General features: G+C 46.3%; 1 protein-coding gene across 2 annotated transcripts; it reads right to left on the bottom strand.

The window, feature by feature from the left end:
* Positions 1-782: 782 nt before the first annotated feature.
* toe (twin of eyg) lies at positions 783-11,034 on the bottom strand. Of its 2 annotated transcripts, none has more exons than XM_064683938.1 (6): positions 10,700-11,034; positions 6,533-6,763; positions 3,228-3,368; positions 1,985-2,395; positions 1,745-1,929; positions 783-1,583 (listed from the first exon to the last, which is right to left on the bottom strand). In XM_064683938.1, the coding sequence occupies exons 1-6, from the start codon at positions 10,989-10,991 to the stop codon at positions 1,053-1,055; spliced, it is 1,791 nt and encodes a 596-aa protein (XP_064540008.1). In that variant the 5' UTR covers positions 10,992-11,034; the 3' UTR covers positions 783-1,052. The 2 variants fall into 2 exon arrangements, with proteins under 2 accessions (XP_064540008.1, XP_064540009.1); XM_064683939.1 differs by having other exon boundaries at positions 1,107-1,566.
* Positions 11,035-26,522: the final 15,488 nt, after the last annotated feature.

A 26,522-nucleotide genomic window follows, 5' to 3' on the forward strand; every position in this document is an offset into this window, starting at 1 on the left:
ATTTTGTGTACTTGGAAGTCGCTTTTCAGCGACTCATCAAAAGCCGCAGGTATGTAAATTTCATGGGTTTAATTGTTTTCATTCTCTGCAGAGGTTTCTTTCATTTCTTTCACGGCGGATCCGCGCTGAGCTGGTGAAGTTGACGCCTTCGGTGGCTCATTACAATCAATAATAGCAGCTGGCGCTGCGGTTCAATTGATTCTTTCAGTATCGACTCAGTCGGACAGTAAATGAAATAAAGTGAAATGAATAACTGTTTCGGCTTGCCCAAGCCTGAGCTGGACCTGGAGTTGAAGCTGGAGCCGGAGCCAGAGGCAGTTGCCAGGCCAGAGCTGTGGCTCGCTTAAGCGAACGATTATACAAGTGGTTTTCTGATTTGACAGGCGTTAAATTAAAATTTAATTCGGCCATCTATATAATTATAGTGATCCATCCGAGCATACACATTGACGACGACAACGAGGACGCTGACGTCGACGACTTCTCAGCGCATGTAATTAAAGCCACATTAATCATCCAGGCCCAGGCCCAGCCAAGACCGAGCACATTCGCAGCCACTTGAGCCTGACTCTGAGCCTCTGTATTTGTGTTTGTATTCGTATCTGTGGCTCTTCGTCTTGGTAGCCACAAAATTGTCAGATTTGTCCACTTGAGTTATTTTTGAATGCGCGTCGAGCTCCCGCGCCCGCGCCCGCATCCCGCATCCCGCATCCCCTCTCCTCCTGCCTCCGCATCGATGGGTGTCAACTCTGCTGAATTCCCGACCAATTATACGAAACCCGTGAGAATTTGTCGAATTCTTATATGTATTGTCTTATATATGTATATATACATATGTATACATATATCGATTCCGTTTTTATTTGTACTCAGCACGTGTTTCGAATGCAAACTGAATAAATTAAGTTAAAAAAATTGCACTAAATTCTCGATTTAAAGCGATAGGAAACTGACAAATCCATAAACTTGCATGATTTTTTTTTTTTTTTTAGATATTTTCTAGTTTGGATTAGAATCTAGTTCTGGAATATACAGCATATTGATTGCACTGTTTAATTAGCCTCCGACTCCGTTTCCGTCTCCGCATCCACATTGATTTCCTCATCCAGCTCCGGTCGGGGCTCCTTCTGCGGCGCCGCCATATGCCGCCAGAGATATTGACGGGCAAAGTTGAGGGCGAAGGCGGCCGCCGATGCGGAGGCGGACGCCGCGGGCAGGGCAGCACGAAAGGCGCTATGCTCACCGCCCATTAATAATGGAACTGATGCTGTGAGTGAGGCAGGCGGCGGCGGCGCTGTTGCTGTCGCTGGATCGCGGCCTGGGGCCGTAGGGCTTATGCTGGTGCTGATGCTGGTGCGGATGCTGGTGCTGATGGGGGTGTTGCCCTCGCCCGCCAGTGCCGTGTGGTAGACGCTGGAACGGGTAGCATATTGTAGACTGGAGACTGCTGCAGCCGTGCTCTGCTCCTGCTGTGGACCCAAGGCAGCCGCGGGCTGAGGCGAGGTCGAGGCCGAGTCGCGCTGCTTCAGCTGATTGACCCGTTGATGGCGCCGCCATTTCGCTCGTCTGTTGGAAAACCAAACCTAATTGATCAATCGATGGAGAGACAATTTGTTAGTTAATAAAAAAAAAAAAACAGCGAGCGTCTGTGTGTCCAGGTCGGCGTCAGCGTGTGGTTAGTAGGCAACAATCAGGGGCTAGGAGCACAGTCCATTGTACACGGGTAACTCATGGGGCAACTCACCTGCACCCGCGCCTCGCTCAGCGCCGTGCGCGCCGCTAGCTTCTCGCGCGTGCCCACGCAGGGATAGTGCGACTTCTCGAACTCCTTCTCCAGCTCGTCCAGCTGCTCGGCGCTGAACGTTGTGCGATTACGCCGAAACTTGGGCTGATCACTGTCCTCCGAATCGCTACCCTCGCCTTCAATATCTGCAGAAGATTATTGATGAGGATCATCCGGATTTATGGACAACTGCGCACTCACCTATCATGCGGTTGGCATCCACATCCGGCGAACGACTGTCCCGGCTGCCCGACCCGGGTGACAGTGCCGGCAGGGATAAGCGTCCACTGCCCGCGCTGCTGCCGCCGCCGGCGCTGGTGCTATTGTTGTTGGTATTCGGATTGGAGCTGCCGTCGCTGTTGTAGCTGCTGCTGCCGGGCAGAGCGCTGCTGGCGGGCAGCGGCACAGCGCCCCAAAGCGGATGGTGGCCCGGCAACGTGGCCGGCCAGGTGGGAAAACTCGTATAGGGATGCGGATGCGGATGCGTTGGATGTAAAGCATAGCCATAGCTGGCGGCGCGCGCAAACTCCGCCGCGGCACGTTCAGCGGCGCGGTTGCGCAGGATGCGATTGATGCTGCTCACCGAGGGGGCAGTGGCATTCGTGCAGACACCTGAGGGAAAGACGCAAACGATTATGGCCAGGCCTGAGCAAACGAACGGATACTGGCGCCGGATGCAGTGCGTCGTGACCTGCTCATGAACCCGAAATGCCGACTGACGCAAATTAGATTGACTGTAATGAGCAGACCAGCTGCGATTGGCATCTACATTCGACCACAGTCGCAGTCGCAGTCACAGTTGCAGCCCCTCGAGCATGGTCTTTGTGTGTGTCCGAACGTCTCATGTGAGCGATGGCAATCGGACTATTCATCGCACAGCGCTGGAGGCAACCGGGCGACCAGGCGACCAGGCACTGGGTATCCACCGGTGAGTGACACAAATGTGAGCACATTTACATATCAATCGACTAGCCCAGGAGCGGATGTTCATAAATTAGCCAATCGATAAATCTCCCACAGAGCCGAAACAATTCTTACAACATTAAATGAGGAGCTGGCAGACCGCGCAACACACACACAGCAAGGAACGCAGCAACTTTACTTTGGCCTGGATCAATTCGCTGGCTAATTCGTATTACGAGTACGAGTACTGACAACCGCACCATAAACACATCAAGCTGAGATGCTGTCAGCTGCTCAAGTAGCTGCATCTCAGCGGCTGGAAAGCGTAACCCCATGCCCGCCCAGACGCACCGCGCCGGACAGGACCATTCATTGATGGTCGACTCTTGATTCTTGCCCGGCGCTTGTCAATGGCTTTGTGCAATTTCGCTTTTGGGGGGTTCCCATCAGTTCATTTTAATTAGCTCAACTGTCGCGCTCTGCGTTGTCCCCTGTCTCTGGTATCTGGTTGTTGTTCGCATTGTTCACAAATGGCACTCACCTTCGCTAATCAGTCTCTCGCGTATTTCCCACGCGAATATCGTTGGATTTTCGCGTTTGTACTGCTCGATCTTGGAGACAACTGTCGGCGTGGCCACCTTCGGTTTTGAGCCGCCAATGAGCCCGGGCGGACGCAAAGTGCCTGCAAAGATGTACAAAATGATGAAGATGAGCGATTGACCAGGCTTTTAACTCTGGCTTTTTATGTTAATATGCAAAATGTTGACCTCTTCTGCTGCTGCTGCTGCTGCCCTGCGGCAAGTCGCATAATTTTCGCATTATCATACGCTGCTCCCGACTGGGCAACCGTCTGGCTCATGTGGGCGTCGGAACCAGTCTCCAAGCCCGCCGGCCCCATTGTGTTGACAGTCGCTGCGAACTACCTGCTGCCGCTGCCAACTGACTAACTAGACAATTGAAGGCGCGTTCCGCCATTCAATGGCGCGCTAATTTGAATATTCGGCAACGACACAATTGTACAACTCGCACAACAACAACAACAACAACAAAAGCAACAACAACAACAACAATGCCAGCTTCGACGCAGCTTCTCGTTGATAATTTGTCGGAAGCGAGTGACAGGCGCGCGCTGTTTATCTTGTGAATTAGGCGTTAGAAATCAGAGGATACACTTGGAGAAAAACGCACTCAATATGGGCACTTTGAGGGTTGACAAATACTTTTAATTCAATAATTATCACATTAATGAAATAATGCAGCTGCTTTTTAAATCAAAAACAATACTAATTAGTTCTTTTCGGCTGACCAACTATTAAATACCCATAAAAAACGCAATTTTAATCCCACTGAATCTCAGCTATAGTAATTTAAGAGCTTAGCTATTTAGAACGATTAATCTATTTAGAACGATTAGTCTAAATGGATCTGCATGATAAAGTATTTCGAAGTTGATAAGATTTTGCCTATATATGAGAAGATAATGAAACTATGAGAGGCTAGCCAAGATATCTTGAAAAACAATAAAGTTTTTCATGCAAGAACTTAATTTTTAAGTGATTGTTCCTATGTTAGCTACATATATGACTGTTCCCAAGCTATATGAATTGATTGACAAGATTATAGAAGATCATAGTTGTCGAGTTTATTAAAGATAAATGTATGAAATGTTAATTTTTGAGTGATTGGAAGAATTTGGTATACATATATGAGGAGCTCGTTTGGCAAGTAGTAGGCCAAAATTTCAGCAGGAGCTTGAAATGTAGAAATATAATAGAACATGGCCTATTTTATAAAGTTAGTTTTACAAGTGCTGAGATCATTTTTGTTTTCTGATATAATGGATTTGTAGTTAATTTGTCATGTTAACTAACCTACAGAGCACCAACATATATTTCACATTTCACTTTTATTTCTCTCAGTGTAGCTGACAATTGCATGAATACTACACATTGATTGACTATACATTGTCATAGTAGCCCAGGTTTGTTTTAATATATGTATCTACACTTATGCAAATTGGAGTTTTGCAAAAAAAACGGAAACTATTTACACATTTACACAGTTTAAATTAACTAGCGACAAAACCCTCCGCCTCCAACCTGCCTTTACGTTAATTTAAATACTGTGAATGAATTATTGCCCCACCGACTGCGCACAGATCGGATAATTTGTGAGTATTATTCAAAAATACTCCAGTGAATGGTTGCACTGAGCGAATTGAGCAATGCGCCTATTTACTCGTGTAGAAATCAAGGTAGTACAAAATACACACGTTGTAATTTAGCTGCTTATATAAAGGTATATCTATTAACCAGATTTACTTTGAAAAGCTTTCTCTAAAAGGATGGTAATATGGAAAAAAGGGTAGGGCTGTGTATATTATGTTATTATTATAGTATTATATATATTAGTATTATCAAAGCATTAAAACTTAAACGTACAAATAAATTTTAAGATGCTTGCACTTTATGGCAGATGTCGAATGTAGATCAGAGCGAAACAATTACAAAATGTATCATATCCAGTTAAGGCCTAAAGTTCTTAAACTGAACCAAAAACCGAAAATCCTAAGCTAAATTACGCGTGTATGCGGTATTTTGTATAAATTCAAGAATAATTATTTTAATTTTTGTGATCGGTTTTAAAGTTAGTAAAATATGCTCGTAAGAGTCAAGCCTTTGTTCGTAAGAGCTAAGGCTGCAAACCGTGATCATAACTGGTATTCCAATTTGTTTCTTACTATGACCCAAACCAATTTGATTAAGCGACAGACGAACCAGAACACCAAACCAAGCCATTGTTGAAAAATAAGGAACTTGAGGGAAGCCAAGCTGCCAACTTGGGCTCATTGGATAAATCTTATCATATTTTTTCTGGATTTTGGATAAAGGTCAGATTAAGCCCGTATAGTAAGTTTATAAGAGTTTCATTAAGAGCTTCAAAATATATAATTAATCAATGCTTGTCAATGGTCTGAGCTGTGATTCGAACCACCGACTACTTTCTTGGGTTCGAACTTGAAGGTATTCATATAAGAGTTAAGAAAGACTTCTTAACTGAGTGTCTTCTGTAAATATATGGACTTAATCGTACGCAGGCGGTCCTTGGTAGATGATATGTCTAAATGATTTTGCCAACTGGGATCGAACCCCAGGCTAATGAATGGATGTAGTGTTGACTTATATAGGAAGAGGTTAGGTAGATAGGTTAATAGCTGGCAATTGCATGCTATACTTTAAACAATAATAATAAGATCATTAGTTGCAATTCAATACAAAAGAACCTATTTAAATTTAAAAAATATTGATATCAAACTATGCCAAGGACATTGCATTACAGATGTCCGACTTAGAATGTGGCAGTCGAATTGGCCTATGTCATACAAATCTAATCCGATATATCCAAAGCACAGCTAACCTCCCGCTCGAGTGCCCCCTTGGAATTTGTTTAGCTTGTCGCGGGCGGCGCGCAGAATTGCAATTTAGAGCGAAAAAAGTTGTCTGAAAACAGAAAATTGAAAACTGGCAACAGGTGTGCGGCGGCTGTGGCGGCCTCCTATTGAGCACGCTTTGGCTATTGCCCAGGTGTCAGAATTGGGCATGGTAAGGTGCAATCGATTTGTCGTGTATACGTGGCCCGCTCGTGGTCTGGGGAGTCACAGTCGTCCAAATCGATTACGGACGCTTCGGCTCCTAATTCAGCGGGACACATTTGGCAATTGCATTTGGAGCACGTGTTTTGTTTTGTGGTTCGGTTCCGCGTTATGCAGACGCTGGCGCTGATTGCATTGGTCAGGCCGGACTTGCACCCCTACAGACCATAGATTACCCCCTGTAAAAGACTTACCCAGCAGCTTGGATACTGCGCCCTGTTGGGAGAGCATATGTTGGGCCAGATCGTAGCCCCGCAGGCCGAAGCGTGACAGTTCCAGTAGCCGATGCTGGGAGGCCAGAGCGCTGAGATTTGTGGCCGCCGCCGCCGCCGCGTTGCCCTGAGGGGCCAAGAGGGCCAACGTGGGAGCTGGTGGTGAGCCGGCGGCTAGCATCGATGTGGACGGGCAGTGGCTGTGCGTAAGCGCTGCAAAAGATGGACAGAGAAAGAGTGAGTGAGTGAGTGAGAGAGCGAGAGAGGGAGCGAGGGAAAAAGAGTGAGCAAAATCATTAAATGTCAATTGGAATTTAAACGAAGCTGCTGCCAGAATTCCGCGCATGGCAGCCAAACACCAAGAAATTTGTAGCCAACAGTGTGTGGGCATGGTTAAGGGAGGAGGGCGGGGGGTACGGGGGCCAACAATGATTGGACAAATTTCGGTCTGTTTTTGATCGAACACGTCAAAGACTTAAGCGAAGACACAGTCCACACAGAGCTGGTCACAATGTGACGAGTGCTACAAGCGGAGGCCCATTCCCGTTCCCCTGACCGTACCCCGCCCGTTCCCGCTGGCGGAAGTGTCAACGTTTATGGTCATAATGGCGTGTCAAGTGGACGTGGTGTGGTCCATTACCGTCTCCTTCATGAATCAGTTTTGTATGGCAAACGATTGCCGGACTGCCAACAGCTAATTTGAGCTGGAATTTATGAAATTCCTGATGTCTCCGCGCTGGCAATTTGTTGGGATCTCGGATCGAGCTGGCTTCCAGGCTGGCGGTTGGGTATCTCGTTTGTCGTTTGTCGTGGCACCGATTAGCAATTCCTCAGATGTAGAAGCTTTTATGTTCATTTTGACATTTTATCTGATCGCGAGAACTGCACACATTTTAACACCTCTTTTTTTCGGTATTTCTCTCCACTTTTCTGTTGTTGTTGTTTTTGTTTTCCTTGTGTGGCTGCGTGTGTGGCAGGCTGCAGATGCTTTGGTATGCCCAACGCTGACCTCGACGACCCTCAGCTACGCTGCGAGCTGTGCTAATTAAAGCCGTTGCCTGATCTGCTTGCAACCGAGTAGCGCACCGGGTAGTTAACAATTTGTTGCAGCCGCATGTTGCGCCAATTGTTGTGGTCGCGGTTATGGTTATGGTTATGCCTGATTTATGCTGCGCTCCAAACAATTGACGACCAGCCCAATCACCAAGCCAGGCAGCAGGGGCAGCACACACAGAGTACACGCTGACTGCGCTTATGCCACGGATGTCAACGCGACAGTGCCACAAAATGCGTACCGACTCGGTGGCAGTGGCAGTGGCAGCGGCTGAGACCCAACTTCGAGCTGGATACACCCGATGATTTACTACTGATCTTAGCGGCAATGCGACAGCTACGGCTGCCTCGACGCACCTCAGTCAATTGCAGAATCGGCTTAAAATCGCACGACTTGGCGCAGCCAATATTGTCCGTTCCGTCCAGCCCGGCCGCACTCGCACATCAGCGTGCAACTTTTAACAAGAAGCGACGCCGCAGCCAACAGAGACAGAGCGAGAGAGAGAGGGAGAGATCTTGCCACAAGCACAAGTGATGATCGCCTCGGAATTCAATTGATAGTTTGATTTATTGCTACCGGTAAAGTTTTTGCCGCTGCTGCGCTGCCAGGCACTGCATATAAATTAAAGTTGCCCGCTTTTTTACTAAGCGCTCTGCCCCAGCCTGGAGATGTCATCTCTCTCTCTCTCTCTATCTCTCTCTCTCTCTCTCTATCTCTCCTCCTCTCCTCTAGAAGACTGTCCCGCCTTGCGGCCAGTTGCTGCTCGCTGATCTTGTTTGTCGCGCGCAGCACATTACTCGTTGGGGCTTCTGGTTTTTAATGCGTAATATTGTGATCTTCGCACGTTTAGCTCGCCTAGAGAGCTGCTCGACTTGCAAGGAGAGTTGCCAGCCAGTTGCCAGCCAGTTGCCTTAATTAAACCAAAAGGATGACCATTCGATCGAATTATACATTACTGGGCACATGCTATCAAAGTATTAAGGGCTTACGTGGCATTCCTGAAGCATTAAATCCAAATTCTTTTGCCTTAGAAGTATATCAATATTGCAATCAAGGCATGTGCCTGGTAAGGTTCATGGTAAATTACTTTTATGTATGTGTGCACATTTTTCAATGTGCATTTCTTATGCGTAATATTGTGATCTTTGTTGCTTTAATTTAACCAAAAGAATGACCATTCGGTAGAATTATTTCCTATGCACCAATCAAAGTATTAAGTTCTTACCTAGCAATTCAGGTGTATTATATCCAAAATTCTATAGCCTTAGGACATGCGCCTGGTAAAGTTCATTGTAAGGTACTCATATGTAGGTGTACACATCTACAATGCACACTTTTAATGCGTAATATTCAGATCTTCGCATGTTTACCACCCCTTAAGAGCTGCTCGACTTGCAGTGAGAGTTGCCAACCAGCTGCCAACCAAAATGATGCTCATTCGAACGTATTTTATATTCCTAGTTAAATATTATTAAAATACGTAGCATTGCTGTGTATTTGATCCAAAATTCAATTGGATAAGAATTGAAGTATATGAATATTGCAAGCTAGGTATGCGCCTGGTAGGGTTCATTGTAAACTACTCATATGTAGGATCACACAGATTTTTGCAAGCAATTACGGCTGCGCTATTTAGGGAACTCTTATTTGTTTTCAATGGGTTTGAATATCCTTAACCCAAATTGGTAAGTAAAGGTTCAGTAAATTTATGTAGCGTACGTGTTTCGCAGAAAGAGGCCTTGAGACTTGGTAAGCAGTCACAAGTAAGTCGATCTGCTCATGTCCATCAGCTCTGTTGATTTATTTAAATACTTCCGTGTTAGAAACTAAGAGCCACATCATTTGACATGTAGATTAACGATCATATACTTATCAGTTATATTGAAAATTTTAGAAATCACTTTTCTACCTCCTAAGCACTAAAGGAAATCGGTTATAAAATCTAGGTTTTCTCCTAGATACAGCTATATTCTTAATATATAGGAGAAACCTATTTTTGGTTTGATATTCCAGTTCAGATCTAAAGAATATATCCACGTGTCAGAGTATTCTTATATACATATTTCTAAACGATATTTCGATTGATGCCTGCAGCAGGCTAACCCTTACGAAGCGGAAGGGTTGGCCCAACTAATTTCCGGTCAAGTGACTTATGCTTGTGGCACAAACTGAAAGTCGGGTGACATAAGTGGCATAAACATCATGAGCAACTACATGTGGACACAAATGAGGGCCATCATGTGATGATGAGCATCGGCAGAGCTGAGGAGGCTATGGCTATGTACACTTGAAAATCATTGTGCACACCTTTTATACGCTCGGCTTTCTAAGAATAATGCGAATACACGCATCAAGTAACCCGAAACCCTTAAGTATGGTTTCTGCCCAGTGCTTAAACATCAATGTATGCCATGTACCCATACCCGTACCCGGCCCGGTCTCGGATAGTTTGTGTATGTGTGTTGAGTGTGTGCCTTTTGCTGGTTTAGCGTCTCTGCGCTCTTTTTATAATTATTTATTTATTGTGCAACTTCCAACACCTTTTAGAGACAAGTCAAAGCTTTGGCCTGTTGTCTCGCCCGCTGCAGCAACCGCATTCGCTGCCTCCCCCCTTCCCTCGCCCCCTCGCTGCTGCCGCCGCCGCCAGTGGCAGTCGCATCTCGACGTGGCCACTCGATGGCCGCCGACATGAACTAATTTTATTTGACAACCCATACTTGTGCAAAACAAATTGCCACTGATGTGCGAAAGACCAAAACAGTTGGCAGCTCTGCGTTGCAGTCGATTTTTTGTCGTCGTTGTTGTTGCTGTTGTGAAATTTCCAAATCATTGCGCTTTTCCAATGGCCAAGTCAGGCTCAGGCTCAGGCTCAGTCGCAGACTCGGGCTCAGGCTCGGTCAGGAATTTAATTTGGGACTGGAGCATGGGTTTTTATTTTGTTTTTGTCGCTGCCAAAAGTTTGGGCATTTGCTGGCCAGCTGTATCCTTGACAATTCAAGGAATTTAAAAAATTCTTCGCAATATTTAGACTGGGCAAGGTGCTGAGCCGGGTAATATTTGTGGCAGCGTCTAATTGGTCTAATTGTCACACTTACCTGTGGGCGTGGGCGAGGCGGCCGCCAGACTGGGACTTGTTGTTGCCGTCGGCTGTGCGGCGCTGCCGCTGCCCGTCGCAATGGCCTTGTTGGCCGCGTTGTCCAAGCCGCCCAGCAGCGGCAGATGTGGCGGCATGGGCACAGCTGCCATGCCCACGGGCAGGCCCGGCGGCATGCCGACACTGGGCATAACTGTTACGCTGGCGGTGCAAGTGGGCGTGACTGTTGAATAGGCCGCAGTGCTTTTGCTGGAGGTCCTTGTGGGGGCTGCCGTTGCCGCTGTTGTAGCCATGCCACAAAGCACAACAAAGGCACAAACGATAACACAAACGATAACACAAACGATAACACAGTGAACAGTTTAACAGCCAGTTAACGATAACTATTGTGAATCCTTAAGCAGTCGATAACTGTAAAAGTTGTCTTGAATTTTGAGCGCGTGCTTTATTAAATGCAATATTTTATTTTTGTTAGCAGATTTCGGCTATGCAGTAAAATGGCTTTGCTTAACCGTCGGCGTTTCGAGCTTGTCTTGCGATACACGACACACGTACACACGCACGCACACACTCGCACACACGCTCGAGAGGAGCACAGAAAATAGAAACGAACGCGAACGGGCAACGTTCCCGTTCGACGCGCACTCACTCACGCTGTTGGCTGACGCCGACTGAGACTGAGACTGAGACAGAAACTGACTCGGCGGCGCGCTTGTTGCCTGCTTGCTTGCCTGTGTCTGTCTCTCTGCCGCCTCGCGGGCCGCAGCTGATCGGCAAGCTCTGCTCTGTTACTGTATGCTGCTGCTTCTTCTGCTGTTCGCTGTTGCTGCTTCTTCTTCTTCTTCGACTGCTGTTGGTTTGCTTCTGGCTGTGGTTGCCATCGAGCGAGCATTGGGGCTCTGCTTGTTTTACTCGTTTTGTGTGTGCACGTGTGAGTGTGTGTGTGTGTGTACTTGAGCGTGCGAGCGAGCGAGCGCGCGAGAGCGAGTAAGCCGTCGCACAATTGAGCGCTTCGGCGAGTTTCTGTTTTCAAACAGTAGTAAAAGTTCAATAATTAATTGACTACCTAAGCAGTCGCTGCTTTTGTTCAGCAGCAGAAGCGGCAGCAGCAGCATTCAGCTCAAAAAGTTTTCGGCCAGTTTAATTGATGAGTGATTTTGTTTTGTAATACGGGGCGTATGTGTGACATGGTAAAAGTTTTTGTATTTCTGTTATTTTGTATTTGTCTCTTTTAGCTGAATGCATTGCCATACATAAAGCTGGGGTTAGACGGGGGCTGCTGCTACTGCTGCTGTTGGAAAACTTGTCAAGCGAACGGAAGCCCGTGCAGCCGTTGCTGCTAATCGCACATTTTGATTATGATATATGAGGGCATTCATGGTCGCTGCTTGTCTTCCACCATGGACTCCGTCGTCCGGCCGAGCGTGGGCGCCCGCTGTGCAGTAGCCATCCAACTGCTCGAAGGCCGGACCAGTGTGTGCAAAAAGCGCATTAAGCCAGACATCAATGGCAGGTCCAGGCAAAAGAAACAGCCAGGAATTCGCGACTGGCTAGCCAGTAACAGTAACCGATTAAGCTGAAACCAACCCCACCGCAAGGCGAGCACACACACACACAGCAAGTGCGACAGGGATGGAGCTAGTTTTCCGCGTTGGCAAGAACGAGCGCGCTAAAATCATGGTGCTACGTGCCACATCCACATCCACGTCCATGTCCACCCCACTCCTGCTGCCCTACCGTGTGCCGGAGTGAGCGAGACGCACTTACACAGGTCCGCACAGACAGTGGGCGATGCGATGCGACGCGCCTAATTGATTTATTTGCCCATTCCCAAGCTTATTCCCGTCGCCGTTCTTATGCCCATTCCCAAAGCCCCACACTCTCAGCGCACATACATATCCATATGTATGTATAACGACGACGACGACGTCGACGACGCTGGTTGGCTTTGCTTTGGATTGCCGTGCCCTTGCGGCCCTCGAGGCGCTTGGTTCCCTTGGGGAGCGGGGTCCGGGCAGCGGCGCAAATCCGAGTACGAGTATTTTGAAAGTAATGGCTGTCGGACGAACTGCGGTAGCTCTTGTTTCTCGCCGCTGTGATTATGCCAAATGGAGCGCGGCTCAGCGTGCGTGACTCTGTGTAGGCCTGTGTAGCTCTGGAGCGGCGCTTTTCTTGCTGTTGTATACAGTTATGTGTGGCGGGCGGACGCGCTGCTTTGTTTTGGTAGCCAATTGTCCAAGTTCGAAGGCGTCGCAACGCAGTAAAAGTGTCGCACAGGCCGCGCTTCCATAAGCCCAATCACCGCAATCAAGATCCAGCTACATGGCAATTTTGCCAAACAATATATTAGAGCATGGATGCGTTCGATGGAGGGGGCGTGATTGCCAGCTTGAACGATTGCTGATGAGCCCTCTGTCAGATAATGAAAAATAATCAATTTTAATGGGCTATAATTTGCCACCGCAAAAGCAACAATAATTCAAATTAAACAGCAAACTTTAACCGGCAAAATGCCACCGCAAACACACCAACACACACACGCGCACACTCACACACGCGACTACTAGTATTTATAGTTTGTTTATTTCCATAGATAAAAGACTAAGCAAAAAGCTGCGTTTCACTAAAAAGTTTGTTAATTTGCCTCTGAGAGAACACAAAAATTGTCTTTCGTTTTTTTGTTGTTTTCTTTTTGATTTTCTCATTTTTGCACTGCGGCTCAACTTACATAATCGAAATGCCTATGTCATAATTACGAGCTCAGTCGCGCTTGAGTCGAACTCAAGTTGAGTGAGAGCGCTGCACATATCAGAGGCGTGCCAGTCGCACCAATGCTGCATTGGCAGTGTACACAACAGTTGTCCTGCTCTAACACATGCGTTTGCTGCAAGCGCCGAACAGCCAATGAGCGTTGGCGACTGCCGCTCAACGACCCCCGCTAAACGGTCTGAGACGATTTGTTGGGTTCTCAATTGGAATGTAAACGCTTCCGAATGAGCCTCACACAGAACATATGAATGTGTGTGCCTGTGTGTGTGTGTGTGTGTGGGGCACTACTGTAGAAAATCATTATTGCTGGCTTATTTCTCACTGCAGTTGATTGCCGCAGATTGGATAATGGCGCTCGGTCGCCAACCACCCCGCCGCCCTCTGGGCCGTTGATGATTGATTTTCATTTTGTTTTTCGGCCAGCATGATTGATTACGTTAATTACGCGCCTAATTAAGCATTTATCACTGTATCTAATGGTCTCACAGAGGGCTCTATGCGCCATTTGCATTGCCAATTGTGTCGCTGCCGACGTCGACGTCAACTCTAACGTCAACAAATTATGCTCGCGCCTAATTGCGTTTCGTGCGCCTTTTCGGGTATGGGGAATTAATTATGGCCGCCTGACAGCCAGCCGCCACCGCCGCCATTATTTAAACATTATTTCACTATTATTTCTGTAGCAAAGTTCCTAGTCAGATAGCGATCTAGTATCTACATGCAAGTGGCAGCCAATGCCCAATGCCCAAGCCCAAACCCAAGACGAGGCCGAAAGCCGAAAGCCAAACCCAAGTCAAAGCCCTTCTGCGCAGACCGCGCATATTTGTGGTAGCCACGCTTCCTGTTTTTGTTTGTTTGGCGGGCTTGGGTGTCCGGCTGTCCGCCTGTCTGTCTGTCTGTCTGTCCGTCTGTCTGTCTGCCCAGGCAGGGGCTCAGCTATACATGTTCCAAGCCAACATAGACAAGAAGTGCCCGTCGCTGGCTTTTTGTGCCCACGGTTAGCGGCGCGGTGATGTTTACCCATATGTAGGCATATGCATATGCTGATTGCGATTGCGGGTGTGTGTAATGGTCTGCAAGGGGTTACTGCCAACCGCATCAGTATTCATATGTGCTACCCCGACTATGGCCTTTGGGCAATAACACAATGGCCACAAGTTTTGTGAACCGTAAAAACGAAAATTTGCCGCCGCTGATGAACCTTCTTCTTCTCTTTTTTTTTTTGCTCTTAGCTTCTTTGAGAAATGTGTACGGCGGTAATTAGAAATTGGTAATGTTGGAAGAATTACCAGAAGTACCAGCATTACCAAAAGAAGATTCCGCCTCAGCTCATTTGGAGAATTAGAGTTTCGTAACCAGCCAAAGTTCTTTACCATTGCGAACTACAGCCAGCGGAAATGAGTTCGGGCTTTTCCTTTTTTTTTGCACCGCTCGACAATGGCCGCCATCTGAGGAAGTGCTTAGCGCCTGCTCAGAATTATAAAGTTCCGCCTTTTGTCTGGCCAGTAATAAAGGTGGCTAAAGCTTCTGGCTTGAATACTAACTAATCGTTTGTTTTTATTGTGGTCTTCTTTTTGAGGCGGCCACAAATGGAATTTCGCCAACAAGTTGAATGACAAATAAATATTTTGGTGATAAGAAGCTGAACTTAAAAGTTTGATGATATATTTAACCCTAAGCTAAAAATTGTCCACAACAAATATTCTGTCTGCCGTCAACAAACAAACAACAAATCTAAAAGGATAAAGTCTCTTAGAAATTAACAAATTTTCTGAAATGCCAAGTTCGAATCCTGAAGACTCACTCCTTGTAAAGTTCACCACTGTCTAACGAGGAAAATGTACATAATATTTATTTAGTTATTATTACAAATGTCACAATATTATGAATGTGGATTCCATTCAACAAATGTGAATTGCATGACATTTTGGCCATCGATAGGCAGCTGGAATGGGCGCAGTCTTAGGATCCATATTCATCTCCAACACACTGCACGCACTCCACACACACACACACACACACACACACAGAGATGACCCCCTCCTAGCTGGCGGCAACTGGCGAAATGTAATGATTAACTCCACGCCGTCGCTAAATTAAGTGAGTTTTTACTTAACAACGGATCGGTGGGGTAAATGGGGAATGCGGAATGGGGCAAGGGCGGCGGGGAAGCGACGCGAGGCAAGTTCTTAATGCTGTGCTCCTGTGCGACAAGCTAATTCAGCTGCAGTTGAACTGGAGGCCAGGCATTGCGTGTCTGGGGCAGAAATGATTTCCACATACCAAAGCAGTTAAAGCCCTTAAGTCAGGGAGAAAATCCAATTAAATTCGGTAGCGAAAGAAATAAGTCCGAACTGTCGGTAAAATGATTCTACATACACGTATTTGCGTCAACATTGATTTTGCAGAAACAACAACTGACGATGACACAGACGGAGAGGCAGATGGAGACGCAGACGCAGACGGAGACGGAGACGGACTAAAGTAGTTCATGTGCATGGCGTGATTGAGGACGAGCCCAGAGCTGAGGACAGCAGCAACATTAACATCAGCAGCAGCAGCAAAAGCAGTAGCAGTAGCAGTAGCTGCAGTAGAAGCAGCAGCAGCAGATTTCTGAGGCGTGATCCGAGTTTAAGCGTTGCTTTGGGATTGGATCCGCATTCGGTAGATGTTCTTTGGCAGCGTCAGCCGCAAAACCGTCCAAAAGTTGCGTGCCCATAGGTCTTCTGTGTAATTGCGCAACAATTGTCAGGGCCCAGTCGCAGCGCAGTCGCAGTCGCTGCCGCTGCTTTTAAGGGCGCATTGCATAAACCGCAATCAAGACACGGACACGTCATGAAGCAAAGAAACACACACAAAAAATAACAAAAGCCAAGCAACTCCTGCAGCTATGGCTACCTTCGTGTTTGCGTCAAACTTGCGGAAATCTGATTTTAAAATTATTAACAACATGCAATGGCTAAATAGTTTTGCATTCGATAACAAAAGGCGCTCCTGCACCCGGTCCCCATCGAGATGGTACTCAAAAACATGTTGACTGTTTGACTTGCAGCGAACCTGTCCCGTCTCTCCACTCTCCCGTCTCTCCACGCTCCCGTCTCTCCACTCTTCGCCAGCAACAGGAGCGCCGCACGTCACGAACCAATTTCCGATTGCTCAAAGTAAAACTCTCGAGTGTTTCGCTCCGCTGTTGATGATTGTGTGATGTGACCCGATCAGCTCCCAGATACATTTGCTCTATGTACCTGGTCCCATTTGCATTCACATTCAAATCGAGGCTGTCCAGTGACCGCAACGTATAATTCACAAATTCAAATTCAAACGATCGAAAGGCACTTTTAGTTAGCGAACCGTTATAAGGTTAATTAAATGCAGCAACATACACAGTCCCACAGCTACCCCCTCCCCCCCCCCCTTCCCCTTTGCCACCCACTTGACTTCACGGAAAGTAAGTACAACTACGCTTTCATTTGCAAGCCAGGCCAGGCCAGGCCAGGCCGGCGGTTTCTCCAATGCGGCTGCAATTAGAAGTTGCACAAAAAGCGCAATAAGAAAACACACAAAGCGAACATGCAAAAACAAAATGGCGATAAATACCGCAATTTGCATATAAATGGACGCTAGAAACGTCTTTAGTCACCCGAATCTTGAGCAAACCATAAGACCGATTAACATTGTTGTCGACTTCGCCTGACAAGCGCTCGTAGCGTGGGAGGGCAAAGGAGCCCCAAAGGCCCAACCAGGGCAACGGGGGGTGGGGTAGCTGTAACAGCAACAGCAACAACAACAACGACTTGTTACATTGTTACGAGTTACGAGTAACAAAGCGCAATTGCCAGCCCGCTGAGGAGCTCTCTGAGAGCGAGAGAGAGAGAGAGAGGCGCAGCGAGGCCGACGGTCACGGAAAACGCAGCAAAATGGCGGCCGAGAGCCGTCAGAGCGTGGCAGCAACACCACAGCCACAGACGGAGATGGAGACGTAGACGGCGATGGAGACGGTGGTGCTGGTGGTGCTGGTGGTGCCATCAAGCGTGTTAGGTTAGGTGGGCAGCGCACTGGGATGTTGGTGTTGGAGCTGGCGTTAGCTGATGTTAGCTATATGCACGTAATTGCATTTGGTTTTCGTTTTTGTGTGTTATTTCGTCCGGCCCAACTCTGCCACCCGCCGGGGCACGTTGCAACGCCGCCCTGTTGGCAGCTATTATGCAAATGCCATTCACAGGTAATTACCACGCTGCACCGTTATAATTGCGCTCGAAGCCCAGCTACGAATCACGATTGCCGCTCCAGCTGCAGTCCATCGTTTGCTCTTCTTCTTCTTGCTTGGTTTTTTGCTTGCCACCGTGCCACGTAAATCGAAACTGCCAACAAGAGCAACCAGGTGGCAAACGGAGTTGGCGGCACCATTCAACTTTCCCATTGCGCTTCCCCAGCGCAACACAAAATCATTTCATCACAATTCGCAGCGAAATAGGCTGCGCTCTATAAGAACAATTTATGGGCTATAATATTGAAAACTGCAAACTAAAGAATTCACTAAGTTTTTAAGTTTTTATCAATTTAAGAAATATTGAAAAAATTCCATATGCAACTAACTATAGTTAGGATTCTGGGTTGACCTTTAAGTTTTTTGATTTCGTTAAAAATTATCCGCCCTTTTTGACCATGGTCTTACTTCTAGATTTATTCTGCATTTAGATAAAAATATATATGTATATCATGTTGTTTATATACATCAATTATTTTAAATATATTTTATAATTTCTAAATTCATGCTGAAAATTTGCCAAGTCTCTGGTAAGCCCCAGTCAGAAAGTTCGAACTTTCATATTACATTGTCAATATGGATCTGGTTTATATTTTGCACTCTGCATTAAAACTATGGGTATGCAACTTTCAAAACTAATGCCTAAAGGTTTCGACTTAAATATCCCAACTTTATAGCTTTGTCAAAACTCAAGCGATTTCCAATAAAAGCACAATTTTTGTCATGGTTTGACCCTTTAGATTAATACTGTATCTAAATTAGGACATACAACCTTTTCAAAATTTCTGATAAATATATAACGCCATACTATTTGACTCTGAACATTTCTTATCTGTAGTAAAAAAACAACTATCGTAAATTGGCCAATAATGAACCGAATTTGAGGAGCGATATCATTTTGGTTATAGTTTTTCAACATATTCATATAATATTTGTTGTACTATTAGGAAGGAAAATAGTTTATCCAATTGATGGGACATACATACACACCCAAACGTTTGGCCCAATTGTTGTCATTTCTGTTTGAAATTGGGACTCTTACAATATAATTATTGTGTTTCCTTTTTATTTGAATTTAAAAACGTTGTATCCGCAGCTAAAGTCAAGATTGCTGTCATTCGCTGTAGATCTGTGCAAGAGGCGGCGGTCAGTGATGTCGATGACACCTTTTCAGGTGTATGGGAATTGGCTGGAGGACAGGCGCTGGCAAATTAGAACAACTTAAAAACGCGGCGGCACGCATTAGCGCATTTACCTGCCCCGCTGCACCCTAATTCTCTGCCGGCTTCAACTGGTATCAGCAGCCGCATCGGCAGCGGCAGCGGTTGAGAATCCTTTTCTGCAGCCTGTTCTGGAGCGCTATCAAAAAGTAATAAATCTGCGGCTGATCTGTCGTAAATCTTTGCGTTCCCTTCATGATTTACCCACATAAATCAAAATTATCGAAGCGTCGCGCCGCGGCTCGTTCGGGCCCCAAAGCACAACGGTCAAAGCTGAACTTGTTAACCGCTGCGAAGTGTTAAATGCATTCAACTGCTGATTTGTCTGTCTGCACAGAATGTCCTGCTCCGAACTGGAGTGGATTGGACGGGACGAGACTGGACTGGCCTGGCCTGGCCTGGATGAGTCGGGGCTGAAATGTGACAAACCAAAATTGAAGTCGACGGCTCTGAAAATCTCTTTTGTGGCGCGCGAAATGTTTTGGCCATGTTTCATGCTGACTTGTCTCACATTTTGGTCATTGCGTTTAGCGCTGCAATTAACGCCTGCAGCTTGCCAGGCCAAATGCATACCAGCTGTCCGCATTGAGCCAATCAAATGGTTCACCCACCAGTAACCAGCGACCTGGCCAGCGATCAGGTCACGCACCTAACCTAGCCAAAGAGAGAGAGAGGGAGAGAGGGAGAGAGAATTCGTCACATGCAAAGTGAAATTACCTGGTCGGCTAATTTCATTTAATTTTTGGGCCACAAAAGAAGCGACCGCCACAATTATAGCATATTTTCCCCAATTAATAATTAATAATTTGTTTGGGTCACGAAACGCTCGCGTCTCGTCTCGTTTCGTCTCGTTTCGTTTGGTTACATTTGATCGCTGTGTGTGAACTGCAAAGCTACTCATGGATGCCTAGATATCTACGCACGCACAGCACAAGTTGAAGGTGTGTACACCTTCTTTTGTATTTTTTTTTTTTTTTTGTCTTAAAGTGGCAGCAGGGTGAAAGGCGAACCTGGCTTGACTGAGACGGTTAATTGCTGTCACAAAGTTGTGTGTGCTGAGGTCGAGTTGGAATGGAAATCTTTTTGTACGCAGCTACGCGTAATAACATTAAGAGTAACACGCAAGTCCAGCCGGAGGTGCAGATAATATTTTGTTGTGCAAGTGCCGCTTCCTTCCTGCCGTCAGGCCGTCAGCCCGTCAGCTGTCTGATGCTCGCCCAGCTGCCGAGATGGATGCCCAGCTCGCGTGAAGACTACGCGTGTTTGCTCTGATTTTGGCTGCCATGTGGTCGCTGTCTAGCAGTCCGGGCAATGCCTGGTGTCCTTCGGCTACAATTTGTGCGCCTAGTGCAGCGATAAATTAATGCAGGCACACTAAACTACACACGCACACACACACATACAGGGCCACTGATAACCATCGTCCGCCTGCTCCTGCTCCTCCTTGAGCGCCTCCAATTGCTGCTGGCTGTGACGCAAATTGCGCTGAGCTTCTTTTATTTTAGTCAATGCGCCAATAGAGACATCAAGCAAACCAGGCCAGGCCAGGCCAGGCCCGGCCCGGCCCAGGCCAGACCCTGACCAAGTACTTACAGCTGCAAGCCTGCCCCTGCCCCTGTCCCTGTCCCAGCTGCAGCCCCAGCCCGCCCCACTTTCAACTTGAGTTATGTTTGTCTCTGGCTGTGAATGAAGCGATGTGCGACCAGGATTGGCTAATGTACGTTCCCAATGCCAGGCCACGGCCAAGCTGTGACTGCCACTGCCCACTCATGTTCGCCTCCTTAGCCCCGCTGCACCCGCCGCGCCCGCTGCGCCCGCTGCTACCCGCTCGGTATCATCAAAATTGTCGTTGGCTCGCAGTTAAATTAAGTCATAAATTCAGTATTTATCTGTTGAATGTAGTTTGTTGTCCGGTCATCACTTCTGCCGTTCTCCCGTTCTGCCTTTGTCGCTGCAGCCGAGAGCCAGCTCCTGCTCCTGCTCCTCCCCCCGATCCCAGATCCCCGCCAAAGGCCCGCCGCTGTTATCCACTGTTGCTGTTGCTGCTTTTATGGCAGCAGATAGTGCGGGCAGCAGGGCGCGGCCCGGGGGCCCAGACGAGTTGCAGTTGCTCGCATGTGTCAACTGGCGCTCCCTTCGCAGCTCCATGCCAATAAGCTGAAGCTGAAGCTGGAGCTGGAGCTGGCGCTGGAGAGCTGCAGCTGTATACATTGAAGTTAGTTTAGCTTCGCTTAGTCGCAGCTCTTGAGACGCTCGTAATTGGATTGGTGCCCAAAAGCAAGTTTCCAGCAAGTCCTGTGTTTGTATTTGTGTTCGCATTTGAAAAGTTTGTCAGATTTATTATTGCACATCAATTAGCTGCCAGCTGAGGGCATCAGCCCAAGCCCAATCCCATTCAGATCCTAGCAGCAGCATCTGCAACACGTATTCGGTACAAATTGTTGATAATTTCGATCAATACGCCAATGCGTATTGCTGCCCGTCTGTCAATTAGTCACTCTGACAAGCTGCTGCTCATCACGAAATCTTTATCTCTATCAGTCTCTCTCAGGCTCGCCTGGAACTGTTTACTATTGCGACATTGTCTTGCCGGCCATTTATTGAAACATAACGCATTGTGGGCATTTTTTAATGTCAACTCCAATGCTGACAGAAGCCAAGGTACAAGTTATGCTGTCAGTGCACTAACGACACCAGCTCATGGCTTAGACCGCGAGCTGCGACTGGGAGTCGCACAGTTGCAGGTAGCCGAGTGCCCTGCGATTGTCAAGACGGACTGACGGACGGACGGACGGACAGACGGACGGACACCCTGGCTCACAACGCCAACGCCAACGCTGATGGGACGTTGACATCGAGTACTGGGTACTGATTACTGCCATAGCCACCAGCACCAGCAGCAGCAGCACCAGCAGCATCATCCTCATCCTCATCCGCAGTGTCACCCCAACTCTCGCTCACGTGCGAGCACCCCAGCCTCTCCCCTCGCTCCTGCCACTGGCTGCGGCTCTCGCTCGGCAAGCGTGAAATATTTTGACAAATCGCAGCCACTTAATCAAAAATCATCATCAAAAAGCGATCGATGTTTTGTATTGAGGTAGCGCAGCGGCTACAAAGGACAAGCCGGCAACTGTACGTGTGTGTGTGTGTGTGTGTGTGGGTTAAGCAAGGTGTAGATTTCCGCCAGAGCTGATAAAAGAAAAACGAGCGGAGCAGGACAGGCTGCGGGGTGCCTGAAAATGGAATTAGTCGCTTTAAAGTGTCTGCCGCACTTGTCGCCAACTCGCATGTGTGTGTGCTCAAGAGAAAGAGAGAGAGGGGCAGATACAAAGAGAGAGAGAGAGAGAGGGAAAGAGAGCGAGCTGGTGTAATATAATGACAATTCATTTATGTTACCACGTGATTAGGTCTCATATCAATCTTCATAATGCCGCTTATGAGCTACGTGACACACACATGTACACACACACACACACTCTCACTCACACACACATGCGTGCATATATGTTAACTAACCGATTGACGTCGATTACCGATGGGTCGCGCGACTCTGACTACCTTTGCCGCTGCCTTCAGCCGTCTCCGTGGCCCCCAGATCAGGAACCGTAGAGCCGATCGGCCGTACACACACATAAATTGACAGGCATTCATCATTTGGCTGGAGACGTGACGAATTAACAGCATATTAACAGGCCAATAAATACATGGTATATTTATTTACCATGTTAAACACATAAAAGAAAGAATAATATGCATAAACAAAGGGAAACGTTCTTCTGTGCCTCATAATTCTCTTAATCTGCTCAAAAGATTGATACTCAAAGAATAAAATGATGTTGCTTTTGATTATTGTACTGTAAAATTTAAACACGAGTTAGGTCTGAACCGAATTGGTTCGAGCCCAGAATTCGGTTCGGAATTTGATTTGAAGCGAGCTTTAAAACCAACAAGTTGTTAAAACAATTGACGAACTAGCTAGAAACATTCCTGAATAAAAAATAATGGTTTTAATGTAAAGAGCTTTTAAGGAAGACCTAACACCAAAGTACAAATAACTTTGGCCCCAATCATTGCATTTATACCAACTTTGGTAATTGCCAATTTTGGGTAGAGATTAATTATAGCCCGCATCTTGTATACGAAAATATTTACGGTTTGCAACATTTTCAGTACAACGGGCAAATGTAATTTAAAAATTGAATTGTTTTATAAATATTTAAAAATTATATGACAAAACAAGGTTAGAACCAAAATCAAAACTTGGATATGTGGAAAACTAGATTCAAGAGCCGAATTTAATAGAAGATTTATGCCGTGAGCCGTGATATTTATAAATATAATATCGTTATATTCCCCTTTTAATAAAACTATGCCCAAAAGTGGTTCGAGAATCGATTAATCGATATTTGAATAGGTTTTTTTTTAAATACCAACATAGTAATATTTGTGTTAAATGTTTTTCGAACCCATTTCCCATTCTTTAAACGTTATATATAATATTTCCAGTCGAATTGGAGTAGTTCATGTAAATGTACTTTAATTGATGCCTTATGTATTGGCACAAGTTTGGTTATGCCCTTTTCAACACTTTTCTTACTACAGGGTATCAAAAGCCCGAGAAGGTAAAACAGTTGTGCAGCACTTCAATGTGGAAACTCATCAGCCAGATGATTTTGCAGTTCATTGAATTCAATTTCGATACAGAGTGTTCGTTCCGTGTCCCTCCTCCATGTCGCTGCACCCTACAGATGCTGCAATTACAAAGCGCCAGGCCGAGCAGGCCGTAATTAAAGTGTATCAGGAAACAAATGCTTAAATCACGCGACGCAAAACTAAAAAAACAAAACAAAAATAATCTCCATGTGGCAGGAGACGCGAGAGTCAAGAGGCGAGAGTCGAGAGTCGAGAGTCGAAAACAGCTTGAACTGGCAGGCCACAAAGGTCGATTGCTTCATCCGACAGGCAGGTGATGAGACGTCATGCAAGGCCGGGGACCGGGAACTGGGGACTGGCCCCGTCACTAGATAGGTTATTAGAGCAACCGATTCGAGGCGAAGCTAACGGCCACACGAGTTGCTGCAGTTGGCGGCTGCCTATGTCCACACACACATACACACACATACACACACACACACACACGCACACACAGACATCGGGAAGCTGCTGGGCGCACGCGATTGCAGCCGCTTGTTGGCCCGGGGGCCCGGGGGCTAATTTTCATGGGCAGCGCATGCCGAACACGCGCAGGATTCAGGATACGCATCTATCACTTGGCTCCAAAAGTCACCTGTCCGTCGCGGCATTTCCGCCGGCCACAAAAACCTCAAATGTTGCGTCATTATCAAAAACACAAGTTGAAGTCGTTTTTTGTTTTTTGTTTTAGGTGCGCATCGAAAATTTATGCCATATTGACCTTATACACATTGCTCTAATTTTTTCCGCTGGTTATCGTCCTTTTTGTTTTAATCAGCAGCCAAGTTCCTTCTATACCCCTTGCATAACTTTTGATGAATTGATGATGGGGTCTGGATCTGGCTGAGAGAGAGGGAAAGAGGGAGAGAGAGAGAGAGAGAGAGAGTGTGAGCATGTGGAAAACGCTTTGGGAACCCTTTGTTCAGCGTTTTTCTTAATTTGGAATTTATTTAAATCCACAGTAGTTGCCAGCCAAGGGCTGCTCCTGTTCCAGTCACTCACTCTTTTGGCCAGGATAAGAACGGGGTTCGTCGCCTCCGTTGTGGCAGGTGCAGCCGGAGCTCGACGCTAATGCATAAATAAAGCGTTCGCAGCTCTTTTTTTCTCCTTTCTCTGTTTTTTTTTGTTTGAGTTGCCCGGTGTCCAGCGTTGTCGCTCATCGAAATTTTAAAAGGCGTTTAGCTTGTTACCTTTTAATAATACCATTTAATTTGCCCCGCTCACTTTTGCCTTTGCTGCGTAGGCGCGCAACCATCAATCAGCTCGCAGTCGGCGATAGCGCCGCGTTTTACACACACAGAGAACACAAATTTTGAACAGCAATTCATATTTCATTTCTCGTTCTTTTTTTGTGGATCACGTCCTCTTCATTTTTTATTCCCGCACTAGACCATAGACAGTTGCAGATACCATCGCTTCAGGATGCGCAGTCTCCCTCAGCCTTCTGCTTTGGGCACTTTCCCAATTATCGCTGGTAACACTTTCTTTTATTTTATGACTTAAATAAAAACTTAAGTACCTTGGGAAGTTCACATATACTCGGCATGCAGCTGTATTCTTACAAACATGCTCTATTATAGCCAATTCCTAGACTTCAACTTTTTTAAATTCAATCGATTTCCATGAAAATTGCCTCATTATTTCCCAGTGCAAAAATAAAATAGCTAAGCAGAAGCACCTAGTAGAGGTCATTTGAATTGTCATAAAAAGTATAACGCCGCCGACCCGATTATATATATATATATCGATATTCTTAATTAACATCAGACAAGTTGATATAGACATGTCTGCCTATCTTTTCTATACAAACTAAACCCTTGTTTCTCTATATCAGATATCTGTCATAGAAACAAAGTCAACAATTACTTTATTTTATGAACGTCTTTTTGGTTTTGCAAGTTATCTTGACCAAACTCTGTACTTCTTAGTTTTATCAAGTTTCTTATTTATCAACAATATCTTATATCAACATGGAACTCTTATATCATGTAGTTTTATTCAAATAATCGGGCGCAAAATAAAAACTTTTCTGTTTTTCAAGATATCGTAACCAAACGATACAATAATCTTACATGTCTGCAGTCCAGAACAAATGTCGATAACCTTTTTTTATAGCAAGCTGTTTTTCGATAGCAAGAAATCGATAAATATCGATTTAGGCAAAACTACAAAGCAACTTTAAGTCTACTTCAAGCTGTGCACGTTCCACTAAAGCGTTCCATCTTCCTGTTCATGATTTGGCATCTAGATAAAGAACATTAAAACCTAATAAATTTCGAAAAATCTTTCTTATAATTTTCAATAATTATTCATTCCTTGATTCCACAATCCTCATATTTAGATAGAGTATATTACGTTGCAATAAGGAACTCAATGGATTACCAGTATTCAAAATAGTCGAAAATGTTTTCATTTCTGGTAAATATCCCATTATCTGTGAATTATGTTGCGGAATGAGTAATTGCCTGCAGCTCGGAGCTTGGAGTGACCACTTAGGGTGGACCCGACGCGACAAAGGCAAACGGGCAAAACATGGCTGACGCATTCTAATGGCCGGGTATCAGCACGCGCACCCGCATCCCCGAAATGAGGGTGTGTGGGCGCTCAGCGGCTACTGTTACTGGCCAGTCAGACAGACAGAGTCCAGCCCGTCGGCAGGGGGTGTGTATGAGTGTGTGTGTGCCTGCTGGAGTCGGCGCTGGCGCTGGCGTGACGTGGCCGCTCGACCAGCTGGCCGCCACATTTATTTGTAAATTATGGCACATACAGAGCGGTAGGTGAGGGGGGGTTGGGCGAGCAGATACTTCCGCTGGCATTACAGTCCAGTCAATGCGGGCAATTTCAATGCGAATTCGCAGTGAAAGGCGCCGTGTGAG

Source organism: Drosophila montana, unplaced genomic scaffold, assembly GCF_035044405.1.
Source record: "Drosophila montana isolate Dmon_TW-CO22-7 unplaced genomic scaffold, ASM3504440v1 contig_2668_1, whole genome shotgun sequence".
NCBI classification, from domain to species: Eukaryota; Metazoa; Arthropoda; class Insecta; order Diptera; family Drosophilidae; genus Drosophila; species Drosophila montana.